At 31.7% G+C, this 14718-nt stretch overlaps 1 protein-coding gene across 1 annotated transcript in view; it reads right to left on the reverse strand.

The window, feature by feature from the left end:
* Positions 1–14718, reverse strand: part of LOC106681548 (uncharacterized) — a gene marked incomplete in the record, with an annotated part of 36353 nt that overhangs the window by 8742 nt on the left and 12893 nt on the right. The window contains 6 exon segments of the mRNA XM_067044619.1: positions 931–1079; positions 3574–3801; positions 5138–5350; positions 6107–6316; positions 6384–6540; positions 9983–10153. Of these exon segments, the coding sequence (XP_066900720.1) occupies positions 931–1079; positions 3574–3801; positions 5138–5350; positions 6107–6316; positions 6384–6540; positions 9983–10153 (1128 nt within the window).

The raw sequence follows: 14718 nt of genomic DNA on the forward strand, positions 1-14718 counted from the left end.
AATCTTATTAAACTTAATATTTTATAAGTATGACATAACTTGAGATTGTAAAAACTTAAAGAAATCTAACATTTATTTTTTAACATAAAATATTAAAAAAGCAGTGATAAAAATTTAAAAAGACTATTTATAGAAAAAGACTTGAACTAGTTAAATATACTGTTAAAGTATATCTATAACTTCAAGTTTGCCCATGCTTACTCGATGGAAGAAGTGAGCAGTCATTTTTAACTTAGAAGATGTGTTCTTAGTCTTAGTAAAATATCTACAACTAATGGCAGAGGCCATTTTTGGAAATTATTACATCGTTTAAATTTGGACTAAAGCAATTTTCATAAGGGTGAGCGAACTTGATCATTGAAACAAAAGATAAATTGTGACTATGGTCATGATAAACTGTAAAATAACCTATGGCAATATTAAATAAAATTATTTTGACTTTAAAGTGAAAATCTGTAGAAAATAACCAAAACTGAAGTTATCCCAATGGACAAATAATTCAAATGGAATACTTAAATAAGTGTCACTTACATTTTTATTTAATTATTAACAAGATTCAAGCGGAGGACCATAAGAAAGTTGAGGGAGGCAGTTTATGAAACTTTAAAGAAGAAAGAAAGTTTAAAAAGGACTTTGTATAATCAAATATTTTAGGTGTAGATTATCTGACCATAAATTTGTTTATATCTATATTTAGTTGACCATAAAAATTTAAATATAAGAAGATGGTCAGGGTTGCGGTCAAAAAAAGAACAAATGGTTTATAACTATTTTAATGTCCGACGTTTCGCCCCACTTTGCAGGGCTTCATCAAGGTTGTTCAAAGCGAAAGGTTAAACAGGCTGTTCAACCCTGACCATCTTCTTATGTATAAATTTTTTTAATCTATACCTCTGCTAGTTGATTTATATATAATAATATAGTACTTACCATATGAGGAAACTCCCTCTCTAAAGCAACTGCTCCTCCTTTTATTTGTGTTTCTACTACTGGGCAATCAAGCGTCTCAAAAAATGGTGGTCCATTAGAAGTTGGATTTTTAACACGTCTATAAGCTGTCCCTCCATAAATCTTGCACACTGAACATTTTTTAGTGAAGAAATTGAAAATTTTAAATAGTTAACAAGGCAGGATTGATAACTAATCAGTAATTTAAAAAAAATTATTAACTGTTTACGATCCAAACCCAATTCTGATTGAATACTATATTATTTTTCTAATCACATATAGATGATGGAACATATGTGATTTAGAAGGAGAATGCCAGGGATGTGGTCAAGAAAAACAATTAAGAAATATTGTCAACCAAATTAATATAGTTGACACTATTTGTAGCACAATAAAATTGTGGGCTTATATCACCAGTTTTTAAAAATATAGAGATAAAACAAAACAAAAAAAAATCAAACTGTTCAAAAAACTACAATTTCATTAATTTTTGGACTCAATTCAGGTGAGACAAAGAAACAAGGAAAAATGATTTCAAACAAACAAAATTTAAGGTGTTTATTAAGAGGAATCTATTTTCAAAATTTGGCATTATGTCCTGTCAAATTATTTCAAATAGAATAAGACCAGAGACTTAAGAATATTAAAGACTATTAAATTGAACATTGATATTCTGAATTTAATCAAAATTGTTATATAAGTTTTTGAGAAATTAAAACAAATGTGAAAATAGGATTTTATAAACTGACACTTCGGGTCAGTTAATTTTATAGAAAAAGTTGCCGTCACATCCCAGACAAATACCCGCCTTAGATATGTGATTTGAATTTTGTATGACCCTTTGTTTTTGAGCTAGGCTATCAGTATGTATGTAGATACATTGGTGTCTCTACACACAGATCGATTTGCGAGACTTTGTTTTTTGGACTCAGGGACCTCAAAATACTGTATTTCTATAGAAAAATTGAATTAAAAAATTTTAACAATCGTAATATTTCATTTATAGTAAGTGTTAAGTTATATTTTTAATAAAAGAAACTTTTTTCATAAAAGGAAGATTCAAAGGAAGGGTTTAAAAGTATAGTAATAAAATAATTATGAGCCAATGTTTCGGTCCACTATGCGGGGCTTCATGAAGATACAAACAACTCAAATAATGTAACAAGGTAAATAATAACAAATAAAAATGCAGTAAATACTAAATGACAGAAGAGAAGAGTAATAAGAATAGAATAAAGGTCAAGAGAAAAAAAAAATGTTTTCAATAAAATAATTTTTTCGTATTGAGGAAAATACAGTGTGTAGCGGATTTTTATATTTCTTCTTTATTTGTTATTATTTCTGTTTTCATGAATTGTTTAATACCTTTTTGAAATTCAATTTATTTATACTTTTTGGTGTACATCTTGTTTTTATTTTTTTAATTTGCTTTGTTCATTTTTATATAATTTTAAACATGTTTTGAATCATATTTAGTTTACTTTTATTCCACATTACATATTCTCTCACTTTCTAACATTATTTTAGTTATATATAATGCAAATTTTTGTTTGAGACCCGGAAAATCGTTTATATATTACACATGATCAATCAATGATCTTCCAATACTAATTTTATATCAAACTAAATTTCACATTTTGTGGGTCTTCCAAAATCTTGTTTTTTCGGTACAACATTGTACATTTGACGACTCTTTTTTGAAAAACATTTTGAGTTTTTTAACATAAAATTTAGTACTTGAACTAAACCTCTCAAATTATACACATATAGGTGTGTGTATGAAAATAATTATTAATTTTATTATCTTTTTTTCTTTCTAGTTTAATTTCTAGTTTAAAATTGATAAATTTAAGATAAAGCAATACATTGAGTAACAAATGAAAAGTTGAATTCAACCTAAAAAAAAACAACTAAAAACAAGGGATGGGTGTTCTTGGAATAATATTAACTGATGGCATCTGTTAATGGCATGGAGTATGAAAAAGACTCTCTAGAATAAACTTGTTAAAGAAAACTTCAGTATTACCGTTCTCACTTGGATTCACAGTCCTCCATTTTGTCATCTAAGATTCTTTGTGACTAGTAAGTATTTCAATTGTTTTGCTATATTATTAAATTATATTACCTATTTATATTATATTAAATAAACATAACAATTGGTCTGATCAGTATTTATTATATTTTTATTCAAAATTTTTAATTTTTTTTTTCAAAATTGGCTAATTAGTAGTTAGATTTTTATTAATATATTCTTATATAAAATATATGATTGAAAAACTCTTCCACTTAGCTTTTCAATTGTGTATTTATGTACTATTTGAAATTTTAGAAGAAATTAAAAAGGGAATTTTCGTAGGAAAAATATAGTTAAATATCTCTTTCTAAATTGTGCTTTCATTTTATTCTCTAAAACGTAGAATGGAAATGGTTTTAAGAAGTTGAAAAATTTAATTTCAGCATTTATTTGGATGTTTTATACACATTTTTAGTTTTAATTACACGATTTTGCACATTTTTGCTTTGGTACTGCACATTTTATGGTTTTTTAACTGTATAAAAATCCATTCTTTACTTATAACAAAACCGTTATTAATTTTAACCTAAAATATTAAATATTATACTTACTTTCTTTTGCCTTTTCCCCCGGAGTTCGTCTGGGACGATTACTAATTACATTTTTATCAGTTGGAATTGGATTATTAGGAAATGCTATTTCTTCGGGTGGACAACATACAAATGAGATATCACCTTCATTGCAAGGTTCCAGTTTGATGGTTGATGAATTCATAAAGCATGAATCTTTACTTTTACATATCCCAATAAAATTTTCAAATTTGCATGTCACATTAAGATCTGTGGGAATAAATATATTATCGTTATTTGATTGGAGGCACTCTAGTAGTGATGATAGAGAGAGGAAAGACGTAGATTTTCAGAATTAAAATTATTTAAAAAAATGTTGGTAACATAATACGCAAGGTTTAAAAGAGTACATACAGCGTACATTTAACACCCTAATGCTTGATTTCTTGAACTAGTTGCTACATCTCTATAATACATACGATTTTTCAGCCAAAAATTTACCTTATGTAATGGTAAATTAGTCCATCAAATATTCAAGGTCCAATTAATAAAAAAGCTAGATTCAAGATTAACCTTAAAAATCATGAAACATAAAATGCATAACGAATAGTACAGAATCTGCACTCACAAGTTAATGAAACTAATTGTCTATGCCTGCGGTTCCTAAAGTAGGTGCCGCAGACGTATGTCGGGGTGCCACAAGCGAATACCTTTTCATCAAAATATTACAATATAAAAAAAATATTTAAAGTTAAAATATATAACATGTAAAGCATTCAAGCACTGTTTTTTCTTCTTTTCAAACATATTCAACTACTCCAAGGATAATTGTACATTTTTATTTTTTTTTTATATATAAAATGTTTTTGTAAAAAAATCTTAGGTAACCATCAGTCTGCGTTGTTTACTGCATTATAAACAGTAAAAAAATGTTTTAGTAAAAAAAAAATAACAGGTTTTCATTGTAGAGTTAACTTGTTTCTTGTTTTATAAAAATTACTTGATGAACTTTGCAGTGTAATGCCAAATTATAATGGTTTAGAATTAAAAGATAGAGTATAAAACTTTATGATATTTCATGAAAGATAATTCATGCATCAGGGCTGTTCAAGTTGATAGGTTTAGAGATTTTTTACTTTTGTTTTCTCATATCTACTTTTCTATTTTTACGCGTTATAACATCTCCCGTTCATTTTTAACCTTACAGTTTCCGTTTTTTTAAAAATATTTTTATCATTGTTTATTTTATATTAATACTATTTATTTCATCTTTTCTTTTATTTGTATACAATTTTCTTTTCACTTATTTGTACATAATTTTTGCCTTATATTAGTGAAGAGTAAAAGTCTTGAAAGCTATCAACATCAGTCCTGATGAAGTTCTACAAAATGGGGCAAATAAATAGTTGTTAATTAAATATTTTTGTTCTCATCTGACTGCAATCCCTATCTATCTTCTTCATAATTTTTTTTTTATTATGAAAGATAAGTGTTTATACTCCTCATCTGCCTCTAAATGCCAGTAAATTTATTTAATGGTATAATTTTATATTTACTTGGTGTAAATATTCCACATTAATACAATAGATATGAGATGAGGGATTACCTGGGGTACACTCGAACAGTTCGTCAGCCCAAGTCCCATCAGACAAGCATTGCGTATACTCAAAAGAAGCTCCAAAGCCCCTAATGTGGTAATTATCTTTACATTTAGTATACAATACAGTTCCTGGTCTCACAGGTTGTCTACAGTCTGATTTTGTGCCACGGTAAAAACATTCTAAATGCAATGAACTTGAAGACAATCCTTTACATTGTGCTGAAATATATTTTTAAAAAAATAAACGAAATGTATTAATGATAGATACAGAATTTGCCACAGATAAAATCAATAATAGAATTTGAGGCCAGTCAAAGATGATAAACTGTTTTAATATTTGATATATTAGTCTAAGTTGTACATACATCAGAGCTAAGCAAAATATAATTGAAGGGTCCAAAATAGAACCATAAATATGCATAAATATATGCATACATAAGATAAGGAAATAAAATATAAAATATACAAATAAATATAGTACAATAAAGAGATTGTTGTTGTTTTTTTAAGTTATTTATTTTCATGAAAGCTAAACAGAAAAAAAGTTCAAAATAACTTTACAGTACATTAATATATTTTATAAAAGAGAAGTCCCTATTTTATCTGAGTTGGTCACCAGCTGTGGTAGATTGTAGATCATGTCTACGTTTATATTTCTTTACTAAAGTTAAAACTGAATGAACTTGATCAATATTTGCACCAGCTTTATATACTTAACAAATGCACTAAAAGCTATTTGAAAATGCCTCAAGTCCTTCTTCATTTACTAGTAAGCTGATCAATTTATAAAGACTACTGACAATCATCTACCTTGTTATTGATCACCCAATACAATAGAACCCAGATTAGAGATTTTATTTACACTCGGAAAATAAAATTAGATACTAAGTTTATTTATGATATATATATTTATATTATTACAAGATGGCACTGATAACTGTTTTTCCATAAACATTTAGAAGGTACATTACTTACCTACTCTAAGCGATCCTGGATTTGTTATTGATAAGAGAGTAAGTTTGAGCCAGGGGAGATGTCTCCTAATGTCCGTAAACCCAGCAATATTACTCCTATAAATTTCTCTTATACTTACAATTCCGTATAAATAATATTGCGGTTTATGATATGTCGTGTGTTGTGGAAACGTTATTCCACCACCACTATCACCACGCTGTACTGCTGTGCCTAAAAATATCATATAAATTATAAAATTAAAATATCATATTAATACATTTTATTGAAAAATATTTACCGTTATCAAGGCCTGCACAGAATTTGTCAGAAGTAAAAAAATATGAAAAATTAATTGAACTTCTGTCTCTACATTTTGTGAACTCAATAAATTTGAGATTTGCCATCAGGAGCTCATTGCTTATAGTACTATTCTCAGTAGCGCCCCATCCAACAACCTATTTCAAAACAAAGATTTATTTTACATTAAGCTCAATTTGGCTTAGCTATACAGATACCCTGTGAACATCTTCAAAAGTTAGCTATTTCGTGACCTTGAATTGACAAGGTTCTATTTTCGGATACAGAGCTTTAAAGTTACAATTTACTACTTCAAGCTTTTGTTACTTATACTTGCAAGTTGTTTTGTGCAATATATTGCAACGGTGAACTTATAAATATAATTTAAATACATATGTTCATTTAATTCAATAATTAATTTTGAAGTTACAATTTTTTTATTTCATTATGAATATATCAATGATGAGACCAGGTTGAAAGAGCAGATAGAAGATTCTCATACAAATTTAATTTTTTTTTTTACAATGTTACCAAAAATACAAGCTACTTTTACTATTAGAGACTTGACCATTGTAGTATCTCATGCTACAAGATCAACTGTCAATGAAAGAGGGGAGATGAATGAAAGAATAATGGTGGCTGGAAAAGTCAGGTGGCTTTCAGGAAACGGCAGTGAAGCCAACAAAGATACAGGGCCTGATAATAGAGAAGGGAAAATGAGCCCCAAAGGGAAAGAAGAGAGTGAGGGAGGAGGAGTCCCCTCTAAAGCCCAACCCTGCAATTTAAAGACCCATCCAGAGGGAGGAAGTAATTCAGGGTCGGGTTAAAAGCTACTTGGAGGGAAAAAAGGTATCTCACAAGATCCAAAAATACCTAAATGGCCAGCTGAAAGAATTAGCCAATATAATAGTCAGACTGGAGGCTGAATGGGAAATGATCCAGGAAATAATGGGTGAAATGGTAAAAGAAGCCATATATACCGATGAATTACACAAGATCATTGGTAAAAAGGTCTCCCAGATTGTGGCTCCAATGAAAGCTGAGGCTATAGGGGATGCCATAGGAGTGGTCTATGACCAGAGAAAAAGAGAATGGGTGTCCCCAACACTGAAAAGAGTTTCTAGAGAATACTTTATTCATCTATGTTGCCCAAATACATCAGGTTGCTACATACACAGCATACTAATCAATAATTACATGGTCTTAAACAAATTCACTATTAGACGGCAATGTGAGATCAGAACATTAATAATAGTCACAGCAGTAGATCAGTTTACCAAAAAACAAACAAATAAGTACATTCTACGAGAACAAGTCTAACACATAGATTCAAAGGAAAATATAATAAAAAGCCGGTTACAAGAAACACTTGAATGAATAAATAAGTTTAAAAAATAAATAAATAATAGTACTAATAAAATAAAATAATTTAATGAATAAATAAGTTAAAACACACAAATCGACAGATCCACAAATTAAAATAAATAAATAAAACAATGAATAATCTCCGAGCTAATTCCTATGCAGGTGATGGTGTATGATCCCCAGGGAGTCCAAAATAATATTTTGATCACAATATCCCCTATAAAAGACCTGGAAGGGAAAGTCAATGAAGAAGTCTGCATTCTCTGGGACTGGGTCATCAGTGCTAACTCCGCTGAAGGAGAGGTGTAAATATGTGGGTGCAGTACCAGCCCCAATGCCTCAAAGGTCAAACAACGTTCTGAAGGGAAAGGAACTTAAATCGGACACCTCTACGAGGAAGAGGAAAATGAGAGCTGGAAAAAGGTTGTGGGAAGAAAGAGGAAGAAGGTCTCAGCCCAGGATGTGCCTCCGGAAGAAGGGTTGAAGGAGAGGAAAAACTAACCTTCGCCAGAGTCTTTGTGAGCGTTCCGATTCTCCCGTTTAAATCCCAGGAGACAGCGACATTTCACCCTAAAGGAAAGTGTAGCAGGGTGTACTGGAAAAAATATTTACAAGGAAATCCCGTACTAAGAAGAATTAAAGAGCATTGGGAACGTTAAATTGATAAAAGTTACCCAAAAGGTCAGTGTTCTGGTCAGGACTGAAGGCGCCGACCAGGAACAAAAGCTCCTCACTTGGGATAGGTTGAGGGAAAAAGGATTACAGGTGAGTCTTACTCTGGCACACAGGCTTCCCCTGGTAGTAAAAGGAGTTCCCAACTTTTGGGACAGGAGTATCCTGGAGAAATATCTATGGGATAATATCCCTATACATGCTCTGAAGGAAGATAAATACAGGAGGGAGTATCTGCTTCTTCACTCCTGTGAGGGGTGGGCTCACGACTACGTGGGTGCTTGAGATGCACCAAGCCATGACACTCGCCCTGACGACCCTGTCCGTGAAGGACGTTAGCGGAGGATGGTGGAGCTTGACAATTAGAGATTATCTCGACTCCTACTCTGCCTTCGCTGTCAAGAATACGGACAAACTCTGTATAAAGGAGGTAGCGTGCAGGTAACACTATATTAAGTAAGGGTATAGTGCCTGGAAACACTATATACTTCAACAACCCCATATGTACCGCTCAACATCGGTGGGCAACAGTGTAGGACAAACAATTAGCTACCGGTGAGGAAGTGGTGATAGAATGACAGTGAAACAACCATATAACTTTCTATTACAAATTGAAGCTATTTCACACATCAATAACAGAAGTTTCCCTTCCATAATATGCTATAAACTCACTTTCTTTACAAATGAAAGAAAGTTCTATCTTTCCACTAATCTTTTCATTTACAGAAATAAAATTATGTTGTTAGAAACAAATATTAGAGCTCTACATTACATTACTCATTTTAACTCTTAACGTTCCTCCTCAAAAGATTGATAAAGTGGAGGAGGTCACTTCTGTAATAAGTGTCTATTTTTAGGAGACTTTTAACAGAAAGTAAATTTCATGTTCTTCTTCTTGAGATAACGTATTTTCCTTCTTTTGTGCCTTTGGCTTTACTCTAAACGTCTTGGCCATTATTTTCTCAATTATGCTATAAACATGAATTAACTACATTCTGAAAGCATGAATGTCCTGGAACATAATATTTCATTTTCATTGATGCAACATTGGGATCTCCCTCAACAAATCAGACATAATGGTATGAAGGAATTTTGGTTATGAGGAATGGATATACCTGAATATCATCAATTCATTAAAATCATTATTATTATTATTATTATTATTATAAGAAGATGGTCAGGGTTATGGTCAAAAAAGAAGAACAAATAGTTTAAAATTATTTGTTCTTCTTTTTTTTTACCGCAACCCTGACTATCTTCTTATATTTAAATCATTACAGTCAACTATATATACATATACATTATTATTATTATTATTGTTTCAGCTCATTTTTATCTAATGGATGGATGAAATAAATTTAACAAATTGTGTCAAATGCTAAGAAAAAACATCATTTTGAAGTCCACAGAATGAATTGCATGCAATTAAACGCTTTTGATTTAATGTTTTCTGCTTCCTAATACCCTTATTATATAACAACAGGCAGGAGGAATAAGGTATATTTGGATTGTGGGTTTTCATTGAATTAGGATCATTAAAAGAAATAAAAATAAAAAACTCACAGTTCCAACAGTAGGTAGTTGATTGACCAGATATTCAGCACTCCAATCAATACAAATTGGCATAATTGCACTGTTAAATTTAATTGTTGTGTTTAATTCAAGCAGAGCAATATCATCAGCATATCTATTTAAGACTCCTATATATGTTTTAGGAAATTTTATATTAACGACCTAAAAATATCAAAATATTGGCAATGTAAAACAAGATGGTTACGTTTAAGTTATAAATTGCAAGCAATTAATAATGATCTGAAAAAAAAAACCATAGTTTCAGTATTGTTTATTTGTTATTTTAAATCAAAAAACAAGCTAACCAGTTTTCTTTGTCTAAAATAAATAAGCTGTTGAAAACAAGAAAGATGGCGGTGCGTGTCCTTCCAAAGTGTTTGTTGGGTTGTTTGTGCTGAGATGGATTCAAGTTTTTCAACTTTTGTTTTTTCTATACGGTAGTTGTAGAAAAGGAATAATCAAAGAAGAAATAGAAGAACATAACAATTGTCAATAAACTAATTACATAGCAAATAAAGCAGAGCGATTGTACTACAATCGATTATTTGGATCGACCAGTGAAAATTGAAGATTGAGGAGAGGAAACAGGGACTCTTGATTTTGCTGGCTAGGAGAGAAGACGTCTGTTTCGGCTAGAAGCGGGAAAGACTGAAAGCCATTGTTGGGAGTTTTGGATATAGCATCATCGAGAAAAGGTCAACAATTATCAGGGGAAGCTGTGTATTGGTTAGTCTTGTTTCTAAGTGGAATTTATTGTATTTGTAAAATGTCTAGAAATTAAGTTAGTAGTAAATTAGCTACTAGTTATTAGTAGTAAAGTGTCGTCTGTTCTGATTGCCAGGAAACACGCCCTGAGAAAAATCTCTTATGTTATAAAATTATATTACCTGTTAAATATTGAACTTTTTAATTTCAACCCAAGCTATCTTTTAAGATATTTAAGTTAAAAACTATCAAATTTCCATTCATTTTATTTTAATAAATTTTTGATTATTACAATATATATATACATACTATAAAGTAGTTGATAACGTTTATCTTCATAGGGGTAGTTATAAAATAGTTTATAATGTTTATCTTTGTAGGAGAGGGGCAGTTTCCTGCCTTCCCATGGCATTAAGAAAATCATGTATATCCCATGCTGGGCACAAATCAGTACCAGAAGGGTGTATACTTGGTGCGTCTCACTATAGCTTTTTCTTCATTACCCTGGGATGGATCGTCTCTTGGGTACCTCACCTCAATGAAGATGTTGATAGCCTCTTTAAGGGAGGTTACCTGGCATTTCCATGCACAACTGCTGCTAATGTTTGCTGCAAAGTCAATTTGCCCAGCGCTACTTGATGGTATATCCAGGGGATTTTTTGCTGACTGTTTGACGACAAATTCGTTCCAGGACTTTCCATGAGCACACCTTTGATATGGCCTAGCTTTGGATTTGTATTCAACACGAATTGCACTGCACCTCTCGTCACATCTACATGTCTGGTACAATCACTGGGCCTTGTAGAGGTTTCTTTTCATGGAAATTAAGGCCAATGTCAACCATGGAACAGGTTGAGACCTTGCCTTCTAGTAATGGAGGGAGTTCTTGGCAGCATCTCTGATAATATCGGTAATCATGCATACCCTATAGTCCAAGTTGTCCTATCTGTGTTCACCAATTCTACCTCAAGCCAATCCGCATCAATGATCTCTCCCTCCAACATACTTCAGAAGGCATAGTAATCTTTTCAACGGGTTAAATAACCCTCCTTGACTTCATGGGAACCTACTGTCTCTTGTAACAGGTCAAAAGATAGAACTTTGTGGTTGAAACTCCTCTCAGATCTGAAGGTCCAATCAGCAATGTATCTTACCAGCATTTGAGAGGCAAAAGTAATATCAATTCAGCTCTACTCTCTTGTTCCAAAGAATGAAGGAGTAGGGGAAGGATCATTCATAATGACCATCTGATTCCTCACAATAAACTCTCTGAGTTTAACTCCTCTTCTGTTTGTTCAATTGGATCCCCAAACCGTGTTCCAGGAATTGGTATATAAGCATGTGATCACATTTCGATTACTTGCGATAATCGCATCCATGGCAGTCCATCACCTTCAGGTAGATATATTGAAACTTCCTTCAATAAACCCTTACCCAAGGGTGTCTTCTACTACTCAATTGTTATTGTTTCTACCAATACTTCTATTATAATTGTTACAACCCATTATTTTGTTTCAATTTCAAGAGGAAAACAATGGTTCTATAAGGCCTATCTTGTCCACTGGTGTAGAGCTCAATTGTTCCCTCATCTTTATCCCCAGCACTTTTTCGAGGTCCTGTGCTGACCAAGAGAGAGGTACACCCCTAACTTCAATCCGAGGCCTCCATTTCATGGCCAGTTTTGCCTCAACACTAGACTCGTTAAGCTTCTACCATGGATTATCTCGGTGACATTGGCTTTATCTTCTACCCGAAGATGATCTATGGTCACACGGATAACATTAGATGTGACACCAAGCTCACATGGGGATGTAAGATCCTTTAGAATTTCGCTGGCATCTGCCTCCTCACCCTCTGAAGGTGACTTCTTTTTCTTAGATATCCTGAAACTCACTTGAATCTAGGGATCCTGTTAGTTGTGCTTCATTCTGAAGAGTCTCAAATTCTGGGGGAGTTCCAGAATTCTGAGTTACTATGCTGGTAATGTTTATCTCTTCTATGATCCTAGGCAACAACTCAGTAACACCAGTAGCGATCATGCTGTAAACATCCTCATTAAAGAGTCTTTCTTTAATTGTCTCTAGTATGAGATATGGAATCCCTCCCATCTTAATTTGATATTCCTTGATCATAACATAGCACATAACGACAATGTTTGTTATGGTTTCCATTCAACTGTTAAAATGTGACTGAATGATAAAGGGCAACTTTTTCGGCTTAAAAAAAAAATGTTAAGGTTATTTTGAATTTTTTGTATACTTTTTCCACCAACCTTTCCAGGGCTATTTCTTCGGGGCTCTCTCTCCTTGCATTTGTATCGTTACTTTGACAATTTCCCTTGACTTTGTCAATGTCCCTTGACATGACTGGTTGAATTGTCACACCTTCAGATAAAAATCGGATAGCAGTAGAAGTAGAGGCTAAAATCTAGTATTACCTTCTTTTAGATTAATATAAATAATTACCAAAAGAACCAACTGCTTCCTTACAAAGGAGAGGGGTTAGCCCTTAGAAGCACTGCTGCTGCTGTTGCCCCCTCACTTGGCATCACTTGCTGGTCTATGTCTTGCAAATGATTTATATTGCTCCTTACAACACCAAACACTGTCTTCTAAGTTTTTAATTTTCCAAACAATTTTAAATGTTTTTCCAGACAAATTGTACACTGAGAAATGTCTTCCTAAAGTGGGTCTCTCCATAATCATCGTTCCAAAGTTTACACAGTTTATTTGACTAGCACTGGAATAAAACTGTAAGAGCAGCCTCCATAAAGTCCAGATCTAGCTCCCTGTGACTCTGTTTTTTGAAACAGATTGAAAGGGAGGCATTTCACGAGCAAAGGATTTAATAAAGGAATGGCTTTAATAACAAATGGATACAAAACTATTTTTATTCACATCATGTTACCTTGCCTTTTGGCTCTCTGCCAGGATTTATAAAATGTAAGTCACTACAAAAACAATAATCGGAAAAAGAATAACATATTGATTCGATTATTGAAGAGATACTTTATTCATCAATTGATGCATATAATTAAAATGAAAAATAGTTTGAGTCTGAATATTATGTATACCAAATAACTTCGGTTAGCACTAAATATTGTAACTCTTATATTAGATATAATAAAATTTCTGGATTATCTCTCTAGGAAGTCTGGTGAGTCAATTCTTTTAAAATTTCCTATTTGATAGTTGATGTTTTCATCTCCTAATGTTTACCCTATCATTTAAATAAAATCAATTGTATCTAAATTAAAGTCTCAAAACATTCTTTATTTTCTCAAAAGTCCAATGTTTCGGCCATCCTGAAGGACAATCTATCACGTAACAGCTTTTATTATACATTGATTTTTAACAATTGGCAATATTATAATAAATAACATACCTTAACAAACCAATTCACTCTCATAAATTATTTAAAACATTTTCTGTAGGCTATTCTGCCAAGGTCATTAGTTTAAGTCAATATTATTCTATCAGATAATAAAACATGAGCGAATTACATTAATTTAGTAATAAGCTTAAGTTTGATAACCCATTTTGTCATTATTTCATTAATATTAAAACTTTTAATTATAATCAATTTGACTCTATTACACCTTGCTATCATAACAATATTTGTAACCTTCCTTACAGGTCAGGCATAACTTTTATTTATTTCAAATTTATTTTGATTAAAATCTCTGCATAGTGTTACTTTAGATTATTAGTGTCTGTTTTAAAATTTAAAGTATAATTAATGTTTTCTGATACATCAATTGATGCAGAATTAATTTACAAAAGAATCCTTGGCAATAGTAGTGGAATCAGGGAAGATTTTATAAAAAATGTGTTGTATAAAGGGATGCCAACTGCCAACAGAGACTCAAACAAAGGAAAGCTTCCTGTCCAAGTAAGAGAAGTAGTGTTGCCATCTACTGTTTTATTTACAAATCAAATAATAATACCAATTTCCTACAACAATTTTCTTCCTAAAATTTGTATTATTATTTCTTTTTATTTATTACTTTGTTTATTTTTATA

This window comes from Halyomorpha halys, unplaced genomic scaffold (genome assembly GCF_000696795.3).
Source record: "Halyomorpha halys isolate HHAL.00 unplaced genomic scaffold, Hhal_1.1 Scaffold347.1, whole genome shotgun sequence".
NCBI classification, from domain to species: domain Eukaryota; kingdom Metazoa; phylum Arthropoda; class Insecta; order Hemiptera; family Pentatomidae; genus Halyomorpha; species Halyomorpha halys.